The following is a 23,816-nucleotide window of genomic DNA, read 5'->3' as shown; positions in this document are numbered from 1 at the left end:
GCCATGAGTTTTAAAAATAAATAATTGTCTCTTCGACTGAATTATGAACATCTGTCAGTTTCAATTTGACTTTCCATTTTAGGTTTTAAAGTGGATATCGCTACCTGGAAGCAATACTGATATAACATGAAAAAGGATAACCGAGATAGCCCACTGCTGATTTTAGATTGATTAGATTATCAACATCAATACGTCTTATAGTAAGTAGGATGTTTTTGTAATAACATCATTAATACCGGAATAAAGAATGAAACGGTGGCAAAGAAAAATAACAAAGATATAATGTAGGTATCTTATAAACTTTTTACACACTATTTTCTTTGATTATTTAATTAAACTTAAACTTAAACTCATAAGACTGAAAAAACTCCGTGCCCCTGTCAAGTAAATATCTTCCCAATTGGTACTACCAACGAATAGGTAATTTGTTATTAATAACTCACAATTCACAAATCAAAATAAATAAAAATGTGAAAGTAACACAAGGCAATAAGTCAAAAAATACTTAGCCAATATATTATTATTATATAAATAATAAATAAAAGCCCTAAACATATGACATATTATTATATCGATATAATATTATGATATATTACACTTTAACTCGATTTTACTGCGTTGTAATATATTTTTTGTTATATTTTATATACATTTGGATAGATTAAATATTTTGGCTCTACAATACCAAACAGTAGACCTAGAATAACGGCAGGAAAGCAATAAAAGTCGAATATAATCGCGTGACTTCTGCTACGGTAATATCGTATAATTAGGATGAAAAATAATGTATATATATATGCCCACTTTTCTTTTTATTTGCGTATATTGTATTCATTTAAACGTTTCAAAATAAAGAGGATAAGCAGCTTACAAAGTTACATTTAAAATTGTATTTTTAAAAAGTTATGTGTTTTGTATTTTATGTAATAAATAATATATCATATGAAAATATCTAAATTAAAATCAAAATCTTTACAAGAGATACAACGTGTTCTTGGTACTGAATCATAATAATTTACTAAAAGTATCTATACTTTGGTGTTCACCACTATATTGAGTAGTATTGACATCTTCTACTCTAGAAATTCAAGTATCCAGTATAAGATGGGTATGTATAATACCACTATCATTAAAGCTCATAGTTAGTTACGGAATTGAACTGCAAATGTCTAACATTTTTAGAGGAGGATTAATACGACTAGCCATATCTATCGATTTAATTCAAAGTATGAATATAAGATGATAAAAATTATATATATTAAATATATATTAAAGTATTATAATTAGAATGTATGTCAAAACATTAAGAGTTTTTGTTGTGTCATGCATACCAATCTAATCGCGGAATAAAAGTAAACCGTGTGAGTCAACATGGATTGAGCTGCCAGAAGACTGTCGGGAGACATAGTTGTATAGCTGTCAGTATATTATTGATCAAATATCTATTTTTAATGTATTAAATTATTCGACCGTAATAATAAATTCCCAGCGACTCATATACCGGTAAACAACTGTTTACTTGTGTCAGCAGATTGATTAGTGATATTAAATACAGTATCGCAATGGAAAATTAGTCTAATATCCATTCCCATAGTATCATATTATATTATGACTGTAATAATAAATAAAATTCACAGCTACTCGTATTTAAACCGCTGACTCGTTCAATATAATTATGTACTGGAATATAATGTTTAGGTATTACTTTTGACGTTACAAATAACGAATACTGATTTATCAAAATGTCACTCGAATTTAAGTACCTGGCTCGTAACTATTTCAGTACGTAATATGTACTGTAATTGTATTCATACTATCGTACGGACCGTTACGTTGCAAATAAAACTCACTCCTGCATACATCTTCGACTTCTGCATCATCATCCTCAACACCATAACCCACACATTGAACACTACAGTTGAAAGAAATGACAAGGGGCCTCCAAACTTATCAGGGACTCAGACTTTCACGTATCAAAAACCATCGTTATTTTGTACCTAAAAGGTTTCGTAGAAATGCTCCAATCATCAGTATATGAGTGATTTACAAGCCAATGAACAAAGTTAATTCTGGTTTGTTTTGAGTAAACTACGAGTAGGTTCAAACATAATATTTGAGTATTTCTAATTCTGTAAGGGTATGATTGAAATTTTGAAGTGTTATGTTAAGTACATTTAAATTATTCAGTAAAGGCAATAATACCCTGGTTTAAGTAGGGTTTAATCATTAAAAAAAAAACTAACCAACACCAATTGTAATTTGTATTCTGAAATCAACGAAAAAAAAATAAGTATGGCTAAAAAATTGTGCACTATTTTTATCGGATCGCCCATAGGGTTAGGCAGGGCTTAATTGAATTTTAAAAACTAACAAATATCATTTGCAATTAATTGTACTCTTAGTTCAATAAAATCAAATAGTTTTTACTTGTAGTAAATTAGTGAGTACTGTTTAGGTCTAATTTTAATAGCCTACCTCCACTCCTCGCTACTGCGAGCAGGAATGTTAAAAAGTATAATATTTTAATTACATTGTAATAATATATTGCATAAAAACATGGTGAATGAAACAATAATCGTATTACTATGAGAGTTATATAAAGGATTCTTAAAAGATTTATTACACTGGTAATGAATTGATAATGAAGAAAACGGAAAACCCATTGAATAAATAATTAATAGCAAACCTTGTGGTACGATTTCCCCCTTTTCTCGCGTCCAATAATTGATTGACTTGGGATAAGCTTCTGAATGACACTCCAATGTCATTGGTGAACCCTCGACGGCACCCACCAGTTGGTTCTGAATCCAAATCATTGGCGGAACTGCAAAAAAAGGAGAATAAGTATTTATTACAAGAAGAATAGTATTTCATTTGAATACCTATTAATTAAAATCGGCAGTATTTAAAAATAAGAATCTTTTTTTTTAAGCTGAATTAAAATTGATATAGATGATAGTGTGATTATCTGAGAGAATTTTGAGATAATCGTAAAAAATCGTAGCACGTGGCACTAAATAATTACGAATTATTACAAGATAAAAAGAACTTTTTATATACAAAGTTTTTAAATTTCCTGTTGAATCATATAAACTTGACTTGACTAGCTTAAATGATCAAAAAAAATGTATTTGATAGAAATAATACTGAAATGTCATTTTGACACTCATATTGATTTCCATAGTAACGCACGTTTATTTATTAAAAATTTCCTAGCAACCAATAATAGTGGATTGGATTACGGATTTCTTCAGAAATAACTTTTTATATAAAACAGAATTAACTGAAAATGAATTCAATTCTACTTAAAGATGGCTAAAAGTATTAAAAAAATGCATTAACATTGTGTTCTGATATATTCTAAAAGTTTCAAATGTCTAACTAGTCGGAAAGTTAATTAAAAATCGATTGCAAGATTTGTACCGGACAAACAACCAACGGACAAATTAAGAATACGACCTAATAAAAACGTTGTAATAAAAAGCAAATATTTTTTTGTTACAGCTATTAAAATTAATAAAAAAAATATTTTTTAAAGAACGTTTTTAAATACATAAAAAATGGTGGCTGATAAATATTACCGATATTGCTATGACAACTAATTTTTTATTATTTTATAAATAAAATATTGTAGAAAAGTACTTACAGAATCAAAATAAAGGTTTTTTTTTTAAATTGGGATAATCAACTATGAAATCAATAGCCGCATAATATAATATACTGATATCATTTTAGAAATTAAAGACACATACAATATTTTTAAGTATTGAAAAACGATCTCACATATACCACTACTAGGATGAGTGCTAGTGTTAATTAATTAATAGAAAGACGTGAGAACGAATCCCAGCTAGTTCAACTTCTTTTATGTTTTTTTTAATAAAGTAGAATGCACGAGTATATAAGGTTTTTCAAAATTATGTATTTTCAATAAAAATAATCTTCTTCTTCTTCTTCTTCTTTGGCCATATCCGCCCCTTAACTGGAGCATATGGACACCACGCGGCGCCTCCAAGAATCCTTGTCGCTCGCCAGTCTTCTTGCTTCGTTCAAGGTCAAACCAGCATCCCGTAGTTCCGCCGTATACACTCTGTAGATTGTATTTAGCGGCCTTCCAGGTCGCCGGAATCCGGTCGGCTTGAAGAACAGGCAAGCCAGGTTAAAATTCTCTTCTGGCATCCGCAGCACGTGGCCGAGCCAGGTCCAACGTCGCCTCTTCACTTTCAGCGTGATGAGAGGCTGCTTGGTGCGTTCTCTTATCTCCTCATTGCTCCTAAAGTCATACCACCGCACACCCAGTATTCGTCGCAAAGATTTGTTTTCGAAGCTCAGTATACGGTTGCTCTGAGCCTTCGTAAGGTGCCATGATTCGCTACCGTAAAGCAGCACCGTCAGAATGCAAGCGTTGAATAGGCGGCATTTGGTTTTCAAAACCAAAACCAAAAAACCAAAACCAAAATAATCTTACTATTTTAAATATTGTGTATTTTTTGTACATTTTTTTTTTAATAACATGTACATCGTAAGAAATTGAAACCGTTTTGGATTATGACATTTGTGGGTCAGCACGTGAATTACTGGACTCTCATTATAATGTTTTAAGCTCGATTCCTGGTGAGGTTACAATATATTTATGTGATCGTTTCACTTCTACTACTGCACTTCTGATTCACTACACTATTGTCGGTTTCATGGTATATTATAGAATTAAAAATATTATCATCATCATCAGCTTGAATCTATCCACTGCTGGATGAAGGCTTCTTCAAGCTGCTTCCACTTCTCTTGGTCCTGTGCATTGCGTTGCCACGTACTTCCGCAGAACTTTATCATTTCATTGATCTAGCGGCCTCTAGGTCTACCTTGCGGACGTTTTGTACTTCTTAGATACCACTGGATGATTAGATTTTTGTCCAACGATTGTCTTTTCGTTGAGCTATGTATCCAGCCCATCTCCATTTAAGGCTTTTAATAAACTGTATTACATCGCAAACCCTTTTCTGCTTCCTTATCCATTCATTCCTCTTTTTGTCTTTTCGCGTTATGCCCAGCATGCACTTCTCCATGCCACGTTGTGCTACTCTAAGTTTCTGGATCTCTCTTTTACTTAGGGTCCAGGTTTCACACGCATATGTGATCACGGGAAGCATACACTGGTTGAATACTTTGCGCTTTAGGCACAGTGGAAGGTCACTTTTGAAGACATTATTCAAGTGGCCAAAAGCACTCCAGCCTAGCTTTACTCTGCAAACAATTTCATCAACTATATATCCATCTATAGACACTTGTTGTCCCAGATAGATGTAGCTTTTCACCTGTTCGAGCTGAGTGCCAATGACGAGGATCTCTTTTTGGCCCGCAAAGCAGTTAAACATGATAAAAATAATATATTATTATGTATTTAACATATATTATTTTATTAAAAAAAAACTTACTAATGAGTTAGAACTAAGAAACAATAATGATGATTATTTAGAAATTGTAATATATCAGCTTGATCCCACGATCATCCAGAAATAAATTTTACAAAGGTCAAATTGTGCCTTATGAAATAATGACGTAAATGCTCCGTTCAATTAAATTATTTATAGTATCAGTACAGAATCTAAGAATATCAAGTTAATTAAACATGACTTCCAACGCGTTTGCAAAATTTCATAATTTGTGATAGTATTGTAACATACCTCCATAGATATAGGTATATAATTCAATCACTTTATTAAGTATCTATGTATTACTTAATTTGATTCGATGGGCAATAATTAACACTAAGGGTGGTTTTAGACTAGTGTAGATAATAAACTATTCGGCCTGGATTATTTTATCTCATTTATGAAAATTGGCCTGATGGTTTCGGTCAATTTTCTTCCGTACAAGTGTTTTCCTTCAAATTACCAGACAGGTCGTTTTAAAATGAAAATGTAAAGAAAAAAAACCAACGTCTTTGATATCCCATACCGTAATACAGCGAATTCATATGAAAAAATGTAAAATATAACGACACGTGATTTCCAATATCCCTTTCGAGTAAATCGATTTGGGGTCAGAGCACAACGGTTTCATTATGGTTGATACCGTTGATTTTTTGGCTTCGAGAAACCTCAAATACCTTTTTAAAGCTATACACTTACGAATTTCAATGAATTAATCGTCAAATTGAAAATAGGTACCTACTTAGTTATCAAAAACCTCAGATACACATCTATTAGACAATCTTATAAAATGATTTGACTGGAATTGGTGGGATACGAACAAATAAATTTCGCTTTAGAGGTCTCTTTCTATTAAAATTTTTGTGATATTCTTAAATCAATATGTGTCTAAAACATGTCATGTACCATTTAAAAAAAATCGGTTAGGTACATGCTCAAACACGCACATTAACATAATTTTACTTCTTACTTCAATTATAGTTTGTCAATTTATGGCTACGGTCGTATGTTGTAGCTTAACTACTGGGGAATGCCAAAAGAAATGGCGTATTTCAAAAAAACACTACCTTATTATTAGGTCAATATTTATTATAAAGCAATCATTATTCGTAGGAAGTTTTTCACACTTGAATGGTTAAAAACATAGCTTATAATTACTATCTTTAGAATTATCTAGAATGTGCAAATCTTGCCAATTTTTTGAATAATAAAATGCCTAATTCCTGTCAAATTTGGGATCACAGAGATTATCAATATAATTTTTTTATCGTAAATATTTCACTATAATAATGTCGACATAATTATACTAATGGTTTTATAAATGCGTTTAAAAATAATAAATGTAAACAATCTTAACACCACTGCACATGCATGTACTGAAATATGACTATATTCTAAAACATTAGAACGAGAGGTTTAAAAGAATACTATTTTATGTAATAAAAATACTTTATGCAGTCATCAAATGTTTAAAATAAATATAAAGGATAATAAGGCATCAAAATCATATAAATAGATTATCTACAAAGTTTAAGAAATGTCCATGATCATGGTTTGAAAATGCAATAAAAGCTCTATTTTGACCTAGCTGAGCACGTCCGCCCTTAATGATTAACCAATAATTATTATTGTTTATAAAATCCCTACGGTGGAGTTATAACAAATCGCACGACTGACAAAAATCGCGTGTTGTTTTTCTATGTATTTTAGACCGAGAGTGAGAATTCATTCCTCTTAAGTTAATGTTAGTATTGTCGCCAATCTGTGACGGCTAATAATATCTTCTTCTCAGGAACAAAAATGGTACTTAGTTTGGGTACTGGGTAAATATTTGTAGTGATCACATGCGATAACAATAAAACTAATCATTTTGATCTTCATTCTCGCGGGGAATGTAACCATTTATATAAGTTTTCTTCTTCTTCGCGATGGATTTTTCGTTTTATTTCACGATACTCTTTCGATCATTGTGCGGATTATTACAAAGTTTTTATTAGCTCGTATTCTTGTTTGTCCAGTACAAATATTGCTATCGATGTTTAACTAACTTCCCGACTAGCTAGACATTTGAAACTTTTAGAATATATCAGAACACGACACCAATGCATTCTTTTATGCCATTTTTAAGCGGAATTGAATTCATTTTCAGTTAATTCTGTTTTGTATGGAAAGTTATTTCAGAAAAATCCGTAAAAAGTAAAAGACTATTATTGGTTGCTAAGAGGGTGGTCCTAGCAAGTAAATTATTAATATATACGTGCGTTACTATGGAAATCAAAATAAAGTGTCAAAATACCATTTCAGTATTCTATATATGTTTGTTTTTTATTTACTTCATATCAAGCACAAGTTTGAGCATATTGACAATAATAATTGAACAGAAAATTTAAAAACGTTGTATATGAAAAGTTCTTTTTATCTTGTAATTATTTGAAGCGTCTAGTTTAAAAAGCCCCTAAAACGATTTTAGATAGTTCTGAGAAAAATGAGAAAAACTATTTTAGGTACTTTTGAGAAAAATGATAGAAAATCATGTCTATTCAATCTGTGAACTTTATGTATTTATTTTTTATTTTTTAATTCGTTACATTCTAAAGAGTATTTTGGCTTTCCATTTTAAGGGTATTTGAAAAGCACACCCAACCATTTTAGCAGGTTTTGAAATTTACCCTAATTTTTGATCATACCTACGTATTGACGGTTTTTGACGTTTTTTAAAGTTCAATCTTTGGCCATTATATAGGTAACAAAAATATATATCTAAATAAAAAATGCTTTTGAAACTAAGCACTTCATTCTATCATAACTGAGTTGAAAAAACTTAATAATCAACACAAAACATTATTACGCAGGGTAAAATGTGTTTATACTGGCGTATTATGTGCACGATGTGTATGAAATTTCCATCAGTATTCGGGAGTCACGAGTTTTTTTTTTAGTATTATTAATGACCATGTCCTTGCTTTTTTGTACAAGGTGGTTGTTAGTAATTTTGAACAATCACAAATACCCAGGCTTTGAGAAAAAATACATAAATATTCTGTCCTGACCGGGAATCAAGCCCAGAAGTCTCGGGTGAAAGGCAAGCGCCTTATGCACAGCACCACGAGAGCCGCCGGGGAGTCGCGAGTTGTCGGGATTTCCATCGATTTTACAACGTTTTTCTTAGCTCGTATTCTTATTTGTCCGGTGGTTCTTTGTCCGGTACAAATCTTGCAATCAATTTTAACTAACTTTCCGACTAGATAGACATTTGAAACTTTTAGAATATATCAGAACACAATGCCAATTGGCATTTTTTATTACTTTTAGCCATCATTAAGTAGAATTGAATTCATTTTCAGTTAATTCTGTTTTGTATGAAAAGTTATTTCTACACTATTATTGGTTGCTAGGGTCTGGGGTTCTAGCAACTGAATTATTAATATATACGTGCGTTACTATGGAAATCAATATGACATATCAATAATGGACACTTGTTTAATATAATATTATATATAAAATATTATGGCAGATGATAATATTAAACTTTAAGTTTAATATAGAATGTATTATATCGTCTCATTTAATAATATATAAGAATATATTTGAGTATTTTTTGGCATCTGTGGAAAAAAAATGACAAAAGAATATATCCTTACATAAGCAATAGCTAATCAATATATAATAATATTATTATATACCTATCAGATAGAAGTCTTTTTGGTTATAGAAACACCATTCAAAAAAAATGCACGACAAAAATGCATGAAATCAACCCTTGTTACCATTTTTTATTACACCAGTATCACAGATTTTTGCAAGGTGTACTAATAACGTACCTACCGACTTCTCCAGGGGGTCAAGTATCCAGTCTTAGGAACCTATTCGATAATCAGTACAACCTAATAAATAAAAATGAGTTTGTAGATTTTTTTAGATGCATGTAGTGTTTTTGTCTATATTAATTTTAGATTGATTTAGAGAATATTTTTGTTGTAATAAACACTCATAAATCTTATAAACAAATTTGTGAGATTTTTAATTAAATTTGACACCTAAATGCAGGACAGTCGGGATATATTATCACTTTTCAGGCGAAGCTTTTTTTAATACATCAAACTCCAGTAAAGTTTACTCATGTATGCCTACAGTATGAAACGATTCTCTCAAATCCAAAAATGTTTCTGCTTTCATAAGGTTATAAGCTTACATGTATGGTGGAGTGTTATCTCAGAAATTGGCGAACAGACATGGATAATTCATAAGAGCGCTTTTTTAAAGAAAGCTCGCTGATTCAAGAATGATTTGATGTATTTATTTAAGTGATCGAACCAATAGCAATAAAAATAACAAGTAAATAGTGGTAAGTATAAATAACAAGAGAATTAAGTGGATATATAAATCCCTTGGATTTTTTTTTATTTGAAAATTTATTTGTTGAGAAGACTAATAAATTGTGTCTCACAAATCACTAAACTGTATAAAAAGTAAAAATGTTTTTTGTTTGCAAAAATATGTTACCAAAAGAACTAATTAATGTTAATGACGTTATTTAAGCAGTTACTACCTACCCAAATAAAAATAATGGTGATATTATTACAAAATAGAGGGCACTCTGAAAGATTTTTTGGTAAAAATGGTTATTATTATTATTAAAAAATCTCATTTAAATATAGCATTTTAAAGTAAGTGAAATATATATTTTATCGTAGATATTATTATATATTTATTAATTTATTATGTAACTATTCCTTATTTTATAAACGTTGTATAACCGGTGAAAGAATAAATTATTGTGTACACTTTCATATAAATGTAAACACTTTCATATCAATATAAAACACTAATTATTAGGACTGGTATCAACCTAACGTCATTTTTCAATAGATGGTAATAAACAACAAAATAACACAAGAACACTACACGAAGTATCTAATTATGGCGGCTAAAAATATGAAGGATCACAACTCAATACAGAATTGACTTTAAGTTGGGATCTAGAATTTTTTTATTACATTAAGGGGGGACATGCTCAGCGTAGGTCAAAATGGAGCTTTTGTTCTATTTTCAAAGCATCCAGGATCATGCTATAACAACACAATTATTATGATTCAGTTTTTACCTATTTATTGCGTATCCTAGCGAGTTTTATACTAAGAGTAGAAACTGATGAAAGGTTAAGGGGGGACATGCTCGTCGTAGGTCAAAATTGAGTTTTTTTTGTATTTTCAAACCATGATCCTGGACATTTCTTAAACGTTGTAGATAATCTATTTATATAATTCTGAAGCCTTATTACCCTTTATATTTATTTTAAACATTTGATGACTGCATAAAGTATTTTTATTACATAAAATAGTATTAAATTATAAGTATAAAATACTATTTTTATTACATAAAATAGTATTCTTTTAAACCTCTCGCTCTAATGTTTTAGAATATAGTCATATTTCAGTACATAAATGTAGAGCATTAGAGCGAGAGGTTTAAAAGAATACTATTTATGTAATAAAAATACTTTATGCAGTCATCAAATGTTTAAAATAAATATAAAAGATAATAAGGCTTCAAAATTATATAAATAGATTATCTACAACGTTTAAGGAATGTCCAGAATCATGCTTTGAAAATAGAAAAAAAGCTCCATTTTGACCCACGCTGAGCACGTCTGCCCTTAATAACTTATGATATATGAAAATACGTAATTATCTCTATGGCGTAGCAGATCCGTCTTGTACAGAAATTCTAGGCATGATTCGTAATTCATTAATAATTAAGAAAATAACATAATATTTATATATTTCTGTTGAAACAATATAATATTATTGTATAAACCAGCATGTTATTAATTTAAAACTTCCACTAAAAAAAAATATTTTGATATTGTGAAATTGTGAAATTGGCATGAAATTTGTTCTTATTTGAGTACCTTGGTATCAAAGTGGGACATAAGCCATTTACAAAATTTTACAGGAGACTCACAAACATGTGTGAAAAGTGTCCGTTTTTCATATAACATACCAACTTTAAACTCAAAAATCTCTATGAAAACTACCGTTTTCGATGCTTTTGGTGGATTTTTTGAAAAGAGCATCACTTGCACTACCATAATCAATTAAAACATGAATTTAGTGGGAGGTGGCTTTTGTCCCACTTTGATACCAAGGTACTCATTTAGTTACGCAGCATTTTGATTATAATTTTAATAAATAAACCGTTACTAATAACTAACTTAACGTCCTTTTATCTAAACTTACAGTGAAAAAGTCAAATTAAAATTCGCCTACTGAATACAGAACTATTGTAACTGACATTTTGAAATGAGAGTATATAAAGGAGAGTGTTTTAAAATAGTCTGCTTCAGTTATTTACTATATTATATACATTTATAGATACATGTGAACACCATTCTATTTATGACTCGCAATTTTAGACATAAGTCGTTTTGTGTAGTTGCACATGAACACAAGAGGTTTATTTTGAACCAAATACAAAATGTAAAACTACTGGTGTACCCATGTGACTAGATGGTCAGTTCCAACCAGTGTCCTTCAATATCCGGCAAAACGTAATGTATGGAGGTGCCAATAATGTGCAATTGGCCGCTTTAAATAAAATAGGATATGTAGGTAAGTCGATAAAATAACAATAAATTACGCACCAGGAAATCGGGATTAAGTGAAACTTTTATCTATAAATTGAATCAATTCCGCAAAATTTAGTATGGGTCTTTAGTTCCTCTTTTATTTCGTGTCTATAGTGGCACTATTGGTGTGGCAAAAGCGATTTGCAGTTTATGGCTAGCATTGAAATAGACTTTGTAGCAAACAATACTACAATACATGTAAATAACACATGGTGCCACTGTAGAATGATTTATTTGTACGTACTTTAAATAAATAATATTATATCCAGTATTGAGTCCAGTTTATGGCCGAAAAAAAATTGTAAAACCAAATTCAAAACGTGCGCTATGTAAAATCTATCTATATGATGATATATAATAATATGGTATAGAATAGAAGTATGTAAATAATAAAATATAAGCTGTAAATATAAGATCCGGGTAATCCATCCATCGACGCTCGGTGAGGTCACAATATATTTATAAATATTTTTAAAGCATGGGTATTTTTTATTGTTCCTCTTCAATTATTAAATGGGTTTGGTCGAAAACTAGATAACCCACAAAGTGTGTTTTAAAGATAATCAACATCAAAGTTTCAAAAAATTGTCTTCAAAATACCAAATAAAATTTTGTTGTGTATTATGTTTTCATATAAATAACACACATTTTGGTACATTTTTATTATTAATTGCAGTTTTTAATGTGGCTTATCCTGTTTTTAAATATATGAAAATGTATGTATTTAGATGTATTACAGTATTATTATTTTATATGGTAGTTTTGTTTAATTTTATGCTCAGTGATCAATGGTTTTATCTAACATTTATTGAATAATGGTGTTATTTTTATAGGTTGTTTGGTATTTAAAATTTTTCATCGAACATTAAGCACATAATAAAGTAAAAACTGGATAATCAAGTTAATCACACAAAATACAAGTTAAATACACTACCTGCTTCATCAGTGAATTTATACAATGTGACATTATCGTGATTTACAATTTCAACATAAGCTTATGATTTATCAGATGAGATTGCAACTATTTCCTCCGCAAAAATACCTGGATTTAATCTATTTTAAAGTTTAAATTCTTATAATGCTCCAAGAATCTCTAAAGGCGGCCATCTTTTTGTGGTTTGTCTTATTTTTCAACGTTAAAGCAGGGTTATCAGGAATGTATGTTTGAGTATTACTGCCATCTACTAATATATAATATATTAACAAAAATTATTGAAGTCTTAAGTCGAAAAAGTAGTAAACTTAAAATACCACATGCTGTGGGCTATACAGTTTTTTGACCATATCCCTCAAATACGCTACTGTTATTGGACTTCATAAGGCTTGTTGTAGTGTTAAAAATATTATTTGTTTTTTAGATTTTTGTCGGCTTATTTGTTTCTTATATTTTTACTCAAAATTACTAAACCAATATTGATGAAAGCTGCACGGCTTCTGGATCGTACTGTTGTTACTATTTTAGTAGAATTTTATATCGATGGTAGCTAAGTGACAATACAAAATTTCTAAAAACAGCATAATAAGTAATAGGCAAAGTGGTCAAATTTAAAAAAAATATATATAATATAATAGATTGTTTATTATTTATTATGTTTAAATTTACTGCAATATCATAATATATATTTTAAAACAATGTGTTTTTTTGGTAATGTCAATATATGATTTATGATCTCACCACATAACTCATATAATGTTTTGATCCATATTATATAAAATTTATATCTAAAATCCAAACTAATGGATTCAAGCTCTGTACTATTTCATTTAAGTCGTTTTTTGGGACCCGGGTTTCGCCTTTCGGCATCTTCAGGCGTCGTGTACACTCACCAAAGGTAAACACACACTGACAACGAACTCTCTTTACTCTAGCTTATATAATAAATCAATACAATAAAGTCGTTGTCAGTGTGTGTTTACCTTTGATGAGTGTACACGACGCCTGAAGATGCCGAAAGGCGAAACCCGGATCGCAAAAAACGACTCAAATGTTATAGTATAGAGCTTGAATCTAATAGAAATTAAATTTAAATTCCATCAAGTACCAGTCGATAGTACTCGTATTAATATTAAAATCCAAACCTTTGAGCATGTTGTTGAGCCCATAGGGAATTTTTTGCCATCAACCTAGCTGATACAAGTGTATTTCAATCGATTAAGACTCGGTCATTGTGCCTGACTAGTGAAATCTGTTTTTTGACAATTTGATTTTGTAATAAATTTGTGAATGCTGTTTTATTTATACGAATATCTCTATGCAGTCGCATATAAACACTCTGCTGCTGTACGAGTGAATATTTTATTTTAATATTTTATTATTTATATAATATTATTTTTTATATAACATAATAAATTGACTGACTACATTGTGGCATATCCTTCCAATACAGTAAGCATCACGTCACGTTTTCCCCAGTGGATAGGAATGCACAGTAAAGGAAAACATTCGAAACGAATTGACCTCACTTGTACTGCATTTTTGTTATGGACGATCGAAAAATTTGGCTTCATTCTTTACAATCAGTATATGGCCAACATACTGGTAGATAATATCTACCTTACTTTTCACTACAGTGTATTATTTATAACCCAGTGAACTAAACATTAATAATTACAAGATAAAAAGAACTTTTTACATACCACGTTTTTAAATGTTCTGTTGAATCATATTATAAACTTGACAATTATATGTATTATTGTACTTGATAGAAATACTGAATAAATATTATAGAATATTGAAATGTTAATTTGAAATTTCATATTGCTTTCCATAGTAATGCATGTATATATTAATAATTTAGTTGCTAGGACCCCCTTAGCAACCGACAATAATAACTTTCCATACAAAACAGAATTAACTGAAAATGATATTAAAAGAATGCATTGTCGTCGTGTTCTGATATATTCTAAAAGTTTCAAATGTCTAGCTAGTCGGGAAGTTAGTTAACAATCTTCAATAGTCCAATGTAAATCTTGGACAAACAAGAAAAAAAGTGTACTGGACACACAATAGAAAATCTGTACCGGACAAATAAGAATACGAGCTAATACATTTTATGTGCTAAAATAGCTATAGTCTTATTTTCATTTTTTTATAATTTAATATGTATTAAATTTATGATAATAATATGATAAAACATAATATTTTCATATATTTAGCAGATTTTCCTTTTTTAAAATAAGTAGGTACCTACATCCTTTTTTATTTCTTTACGTAGGTAATAATTTTGGCTATATTCTTGGTAGGTTACTGTTATAAACTACTCCCTTAGCGATGGACTATCCAATCTCGTTGATTTTATAAGCCTTGATATCATATATAATATATAGACAGTTTTCTACCATGTTATATGAATAAAAATTTGAATAAATTTAATATGAAAAAAAGCATTAGAATCACAATATCTGAGCGGTATCGCGTCGGATTACCGTATCGTGGGTTTCTGGTTTTAATCCCAAGTTTATCAAATATTGTTTTTCAATATATGTATGGAGTCAGAGTATGGACCTAATAGGTTAAGAGAGTGACTAACATCAATTTTTCATCAAAAAATCTGCTAATACAACTTCCACTATATACGATATAGAAGCTCATAATTAATCATCCTCTACAGATTAAATATGGTGTTTGAATGTAGATTATAATGCTTCATAACTTTGCACTCCAGCTCTAGGGTGAAAACGGTAATATATTCTAAAAATATATTTTTTTACATATATTATATATTATATTTATTTATTTATTACTACATATTATATTAATACAAGTGAATACCATTTGATTTAGTTTTATGTGAGATAATCAGGCAAAGAGGTGTATCAGTGTAGTAAAATGTGCAAAGTTTTAAAACGTACACTCTACCTAATGTAATACTTACAAATACAAACAAAAAATCATTTGTTTTATTTTTGTAGTTTCACATAACAATCAATTTTTGAAAATACATAATTTTCTGTTTCTTTCATGTTTTCAATTTTATCAATAACTGTTTACACATATTATTATAATATTTTTACTCGTAAGGTCAACCGGGTTATTATACAAAATAAAATTTTCTGTGAAGGTACACAATAAAAATGGTTTCATCTTCAACCTGTTTAATTGACGATGTGTATCAATGCGTTATATTGTGTTACGGTCTTATTTAAATTATTGTTTTAACAAGTTACGGTTGTTGAGTAACCCAGTTTACCTCTCGGCTCTACTTTAAGAAAAACTTTTACTTACAATGAATAGTAAGCATTATTCTTTTGCTGACTGTCGGTGGGACACCATTCGAAGCGATACAAAGATAAGCTCCCATATGCAGACGATTCACTCGAGTAATGTTGAGGATGGGACCTTCAACTGACGTCACTGAAAAAGAAAAATAATATTATTTACACAACGCGATAGTTGAAGATAATAACTAGCGACACTTTTGTAAAATTGAACATCCCTTTTTATTAAAACAATGAAAATACTCAAAAATTCACGTTGTAGAATTAATACTATAGTAATAATTATTATATACGTGATACCAGTGATCCTGGCACAGGTATCACGCACGCGATGAACAAAAACATTTGGTCCTCACAGAATACAGCCTTGACCTTCATGCGACTCCAAGTTGACTGAATGCAGACCCGTCATACCCATACGGATTCGAAATTGACTAGAAATGCCACTTTCGTTGGCAACCGTGGCACCTAAGTATTTGAACCTGGTCTTCAGCGTGACGGCCAAACCGGAAACCCGTAGAGGAGCGCCAATGCATGCAGAAATATAATATATAGATTTGGTCTTAGCCGCATTCAGATGAAAACCCACACGTTTAGAGTTCGTGGCTAGCGTGTTTACCATAAAACGTAATACCCCATGTACACGTGCATAGATTTACTGCTGACAGTACGTAATATCGTAGTCTTAACAAGAAATACACGTGTAAACACGTATTATCGTGAAAATTTGCAAGATTGCATGCTTGGATCATACGAATTCAGATATTTCCGAATTTTAACGCGACAATAATTGGACTGTGCAATATCTGAGTAGAACGATAATAGCGAACCTGCCGGTAAAAAAATATACTCATTATGAGGTTAACCGATTTTCACGACCTGTCAAATAGTACCATACGATGATAACATCGTGTTTTACTTACTCTTGAAGAATATGATTTGGCGAGACAGTTAGCACTTCTACGTGTAAACAGCTATTATCACATCAGTTTAAAATACCGTCACTGTTCTGGCAGAAAACACTAATTCAAAAAAATGACATATAGAGTTAGTACCAAAATGTTCCTTATTTCAAACTTTACCGTCTGGAAACCTTCTTAATAAATAGACAGTCTTTATTTTAAAGTCATCCTTTTTACGATTATTTAATAAACTCACATGATAGACCATTATTTCAAACATTTTAACAACTTCAAAGTCAAATTTCTTAAAACTAGTATTCTCCAGTTAGTGTGTTTATACTGTGTCAATATTATAATAAAAATATTTTACTCGTTCTCTCTTGCAATTGTACACCGTATTTTTCTCCAAAGCCAGAGGGCGATGTGTTAAGTAGAACTACATTACTTTTTCTAACTACATTATGACAAGTAATACGCGTGTTATTCAACAAAAATATTAAAAATAAAATGATTAAGTTTATTAATAATATGCTCATGTACTCGTAAACAATGAATAATTTATGAATAACGACATTTTATTATTACCTACGTAGTAATATATAAAACGTATTATTATGACGTACCTAGTATTAGTATGGATATGTCTTCAGAGATAAAATATTAATAAGATTAATAATATTATATTACATGACGGTTATATTATTAGTGTACATACTAAAATGGATAAAAAAATAACACGGCTATGGTGTGTTACGAAAATTGAAATACATATACATACAGAAAATATTGTGAATGATGGATGACATAATATTCATAAAACGGTGTGAAATTTTGCCCCATGTTACGTTATTATAAAATTTTTATCTGATATTAAAAAGCAATTTTATGATATGACGGTGTTACTGTTACTACGTGGCTGTATTTTCAAATAATATATTCAGAGAAATTATTATATGTATATAAGAGTATTTTTATGACTACCGTTTACTAGTTTTCTTATATTATTATGTTTAAAAGCATTACAGGTGTGAATGAATATAATAATTTAAAATACGTAAGTAATTTATTTTGTTAAAACCGTTATAAATACTTAATATTAAAAAAGTCTTTCATCAAAAATATTATAGACTTTTTTTTTACCAAAAATCCCTCCATTCCGTCATTTACTCAGTGGCGATTGTCTTTGACACAAATGTCGCAATTGTTTTGTGAAACTATTTAAAATGATACCTCATCCATACATTAAAAATCAAGCATTACGTCATTATCGAGAAAAACCGGAACAACCTTATATAAAACTCTCCTGCGCCCGGTATTAACATGTGCATCAGAATGATGGGCACACAGCAAACAGGATGAGAGAAGTATGGATATCTTTGAGAGAAGAGTTTTAAGAAGAATATTTGTGTCGCTAGATTTCAAAATCAGCCAAGTCCATAATAGATGAATAGGAGAAAAAACGCTTTTTGTTTTCTCAAATACAGTCACAAGGGTGAAAATTTATATTATTTAGAGTATAAAATATTTAAAATTAATAAATTTCATATTTTGATAATGCAGAAATGTTAGAAAGCATTAGTTCTTCAGCAATTCACAAAAAAAGTCAAAAATACCTAAAGGTGGACTTAGCTGATTTTGAAATGTAGCGACACATTTGGGGCTGTTCAAGAACGTGAGATTTTGAGGTCAAGGTATAATGAGGAGCTATCTATACTTTATGCGGGCGAAAAGATCACGTGGCATATTATGAAAATGCAGAGACTGCCTAAAACGCACATGCATAAAATGCAGGACGATATACTTGTTATTCGGGCTATGTACAAAACCCCGATGGCAAGAGAAGACATGTACGGCTGAAATTGAGATGGCTGGACTGTGCCATGGGAGATTTAAAAATGATCGGTCAAAACAATTGGAGAGTGTCGGCGCCGGCGGAACCAACGATTGTAGTGCTATAAATGATGATGATGATGATTTTATCAAGTTTTTTTCCTGATTATATATGCACTTAGATGTTGCATACGCCTGTATGTCTGCGCTTCCTCAGGTTTCCAGCTTCTTGTGAAGACACTTCGTGGATAGTATTTGGTGCCGGAATCCAGTTGGGTTAAGGAACAGACAAACTAGGTTAAAATTCTATTGAATGTTCCCAACACGTTGCTAAACTAAGTCCAACGTCGCTTCTTCACTCTCTACGTGATGAGAGGCTGCTTTTTTCATTATTTATCTACTTTTTACTTCTAATGTTACAAAGCTGCACACTTAGTATCCACCGCACATAATATATTAATGTTCTCAAAACTCTGTATATGGTCGTTCTGAGTTTTAATAAGACGCCATGACTCGCTACCGTAAAGATAATAATGTAAGCTTCGAATAGACGGCATTTAACTGAGTACAGTCGTAAGTTCCACATACTCCAAATCCAGTTGAATGTTGGTCCACTCATTCCCATTCGGATAACAAGCTTTTTTTGCACAGTGCTATCTCCAGCAATATCCTTAAGTATTAAAAGCTTTCGACACTCTTGATATACTTACATAATATTATAAAAAGATGATTTTGGAACTCATACAAAACTAGTATATGAATAAAAAATATAATATAGGCATAGAAAATTTCATTACACCAGGACAGTGTAATTATATAATTAGATATTGACGTAAAATAATCCAAATTGCTAAAATATCTTTAAAAACATTCCAATAAATCTTTTTCGTGTATGATTCCTCACCGTTTAAAAAAAATACAACAATAATTTATAATATAAATAGGTGTAATATGACTTACTGACGAAATACCAAAATTGAATTTACGCAGATGACCCATACACACTGCAGGCTTCATTTTTTGGAAAATGTAAAATTCTGTGTAAGATAATATTATTATTTATAGTTACATAACAAAATATTCATCCCTTTGAATAAAATTCATCAAATGATGTTATCCAACCGAAAACCCATCATTATCCTATTTAGATGTTTAATCATTTCAAACCAATTCATAATAATGTGGAAGGTAGTACAAAATTTTGCGAGTATATTGATATCATAATACAAATTAGGGGTTTCCCCTTCAATGTAAGTAATATGGGCACCCAGCAAAAGGTCGTACCTTCTTCACCGGAAGGAAGCTGTATAAGTTCCCCCCCTTCTCTCCGCCACGTGATTTGAGGATGGGGGGCCCCCGTCGCGGCACATCTTAGGGTCACGTTGGACCCTTCTCTAACCACCATGTCCGTGCTGGTGGGATAGTCCAAAATATCCGGAGGTACTGAAAGGAAAGAGAAAGATTTAATGCAATTTTCTTTCAATCGTTTTGTTGCAATTCTGTAGATGATTTTTTATGGCTTTTCTTCGGAAAAGAATCTTCACAAAAAAAATAAAAAATAATATGTACCTTGTTAGAATTAAATTGATTAAAATTAGAGTATGATAGCAAAATGTCCCTATTGATATTATATAGAAATTCATTTATACTAACTACCATTTAATATAATATAAAATATATCGTTTTTTTTTAATAAAAATATATTGTTTTAAAATTCTGCAATTAATAGTAGATAAGAAATGATCATAGTACATACATACTACAGTAATTTTTCGATATTATTTTCAATATTTAAATATCTATCATTATAAACATCTATTTTCAAGGCTAGTTTAGACAAACATACAGAACTAATATTCATGTTAATATTTTTGTTTAAAACTCAGTACATATTCAAATCTACAAACATCGCCAACTTTTTTTACCTTGTCCAATCCTAATATGATCATATGGGCCTCCACACAGTGGAGGTTTGTATTAAGAGATTTTTTTTATGAGAAATGGATGTTAACCACATGTTTAAATCCATACGCTGACTCCAAACACAAATTGAAAAGCAATATGTATATTTGCCAGACCCAGGGTTCAAACATGAAACCCACGACACCATAAACCGACATGTAAGCCACTCGGCCATAGTGGTATTTATATTTAAATATAGTTTGGACAGTGTACATCGTAAAAAATGGACGCTTTAACCAAAATATCATTCAAGAAGACCACGCGTCACAATTCCGATGAAATACTTAGAAATTTCTTTTGAATATGACCACACTTGCTTATTTATCAGCATTTTAGCAAATCGTCTCTGTTCTTGCAGAACACACTAACTGGAGAATACTAGTTTTGAATAATTTGACTTTGAAGTTGTTAAAATGTTTGAAATGGTCTATCATGTGAGTTTATTAAGTAATCGTTAAAAGGATGACTTTAAAATAAAGACTGTTTATTTATTAAGAAGGTTTCCAGATGGTAAATTTGAAATAAGGAATATTTTGGTATAACTAACTCAATATATCATTTTTTTGAATTGGTGTCTTCTGCCAAAACAGTGACGAAATGTTATTTTCAAATAAAATCTAAAATTGAAAACATCAAAATTGTGTTTTAAAGTATAAAGTCAATAGACAAACGTAATACTGTTATTTAATATTATTATGTACATAAGTAGCACATAACAAATTATTCAACGTTGTGTGGAAGTGAGTAAGCAGATACGAAAACGGCGTGGGTTGTAATAATAATGATATGATTCAATTATATTTCTGTAATAGTTCAAGGTACACAATATTATTTGAAGCCACGATAACAATATTATTAATTATTGTTGATTTAAATTAATCAACCGTTGCTAATTATACTGGGAACAAAATACAAATAAATAATTACTGAAAGCAAATGATTATTCGTTCTCGTTTTCATATTTTTTTCAGGAACCACTAATACCAATATACTCTTTGATGTGATAAAAATGAACAGGTATAACTGTTATGTTTACACAGATGAGAAAAGGTGTTACATGAATTGAAAGCATATATACATATTTAAGAAACGTTGTAAACACGTTGAAAAGGGATGGTAGAAATAGTACAAATTATTACTTAACCAAATTTAAAACATTGTTTTTGCTCCCCTATAAATTAACGTTTCAGATCATTGATATCGACATTGTTAAGGAAAAAGGGCGTAACCCTCAATTTTTCGAAAAGTGCTTTTATTAGATATTAACAATGTATACAACTAAATACACATTCTATAAAAAGGAAATAAGCCACAAATGCCGAATTATTATCTAAATTCAGGTTTTAATTGAGATTAATTAATTTTTAAATTATGGAAAAAAGCATTTATCCGCAATTTTAATGATTTTTCTGTAATAACTTCTTTAATTACTATTAGATCGAAAATATATTACACCAAATCATCAATCATCATGCACCCAATGTATATGGCTATTTAAAAAAAATATTTAACTAAAAACTCTCAAAAAACGTTTTTTGCCTCTCCTGTAAACTTTGTTCAGTAAGGGTTACGTCCTTTTTCCTAAACACAGTCGATATAATATCCAGGATATATAATTTTATAGAAAAATTATATAATATCTGACAAAAATTTAGCACAGAGTTCGTGTTTTAACTACATTTTCATAAAAATACCCCAAAAAAATAAATACTTAACAATAAAATCAGCGTATAAAATTTTACGTAGTTTGGATATTGACCCTTATTAGAATGCAGGTAGAGTTTGTTTTTCCGTCACCTTTGTCTATATTTAGCTGCTTTTTACAAAACAATAAACAATTTATGGAATGATTCTGGTAGTCGTAAGTTTCAACGAAAACTATTTTATTACGTAATTTTATATTTTAAACACTTCGTCCACTCATATAATCGTTTCTCATCATGGTACCCAATTGTTATCATTTATACGTTGAATATATCCATAATAACATACGGTTTGGGTCAATGCATGTATTACCTTCCAATTAATAACTCCCAATGTAGGTGGGTATATCATAATCAGTTTTTAAAGTTATACTTCTTTTGGCACGTTTGGGAAATCAGAGTGTATTTTTGGCGTGTGACATGTAACACATAATTTATTTTTTCTAACTCGGTTGGATTCTAACCACCGATTGTTCGGTTATCAACCGAACGCACTACTTTTACGCCACAATATTATGATACTGCAATCGTGACGATTATACAGTATAATATTATAGTTTGGGATTGTTCCGTTGCCTAGGCATCGAATTTATTATTGTCGGCCATTTGCAATTCCTTACTTAAACAAACGATTAAACGTCAGATTGAAAGTTCGTACTTTAAAAATAAAAACAACGAGAAACCATTATATAATTTAGTAATATAAGTTAAAGTGTATACAAATAAACCAACGGCGTACCAATAAGCAGTCCATTTTCTTGAGTGTGTAATTTAACAAGATAATTAGGAGCTAGTCAAAAAATCTAGTTTATCATAAGTTTTGTTTTGTTACGCCAAAGAAGTATAACTTCATAAGTACATACACCGATTTTTTTATTAACCGCGAGACCATCAACATTCAAATAGTAAACACCAATCTATACTTATCTTCAAAACTATCAGAGTGAATAATAGTGATACAACCAAAAATTAACCGGGTATGTGTGACTCTTGTGGGATGTCAAAGACGCTCTAGAGCAAAACCGGAACTTGGAGTGCCCACCACAACAAAAGGTGAGTACCCGGAGTTGTTACCACATATAATGAGGTAAAATAATGGAGGTATTAAAAATACTATGTCTGTATTTTTATCAACAACAAA

The 23,816-nt window shown here is 30.3% G+C and overlaps 1 protein-coding gene across 1 annotated transcript in view; it reads right to left on the bottom strand.

Annotated features, from left to right (window-relative positions):
• LOC147078873 (neurotrimin-like) overlaps positions 1-23,816 on the bottom strand; it is a 299,771-nt gene that overhangs the window by 24,454 nt on the left and 251,501 nt on the right. The window contains exons 4-6 of the mRNA XM_085950714.1: positions 20,295-20,453; positions 16,286-16,414; positions 2,687-2,824 (exon numbers count right to left, since the gene is read on the bottom strand). Coding sequence (XP_085806840.1) covers positions 2,687-2,824; positions 16,286-16,414; positions 20,295-20,453 — 426 coding nt within the window. The remainder of the gene's footprint in view (positions 1-2,686; positions 2,825-16,285; positions 16,415-20,294; positions 20,454-23,816) is intronic.

This window comes from Rhyacophila brunnea, unplaced genomic scaffold (genome assembly GCF_057557595.1).
Source record: "Rhyacophila brunnea isolate RB1 unplaced genomic scaffold, BYU_Rbru_1.0 scaffold_10, whole genome shotgun sequence".
Classification (NCBI taxonomy): domain Eukaryota; kingdom Metazoa; phylum Arthropoda; class Insecta; order Trichoptera; family Rhyacophilidae; genus Rhyacophila; species Rhyacophila brunnea.
The sequence above is the reverse complement of the archived record's forward strand: the minus strand, read 5'-3'. Positions and strand labels throughout refer to the sequence as shown.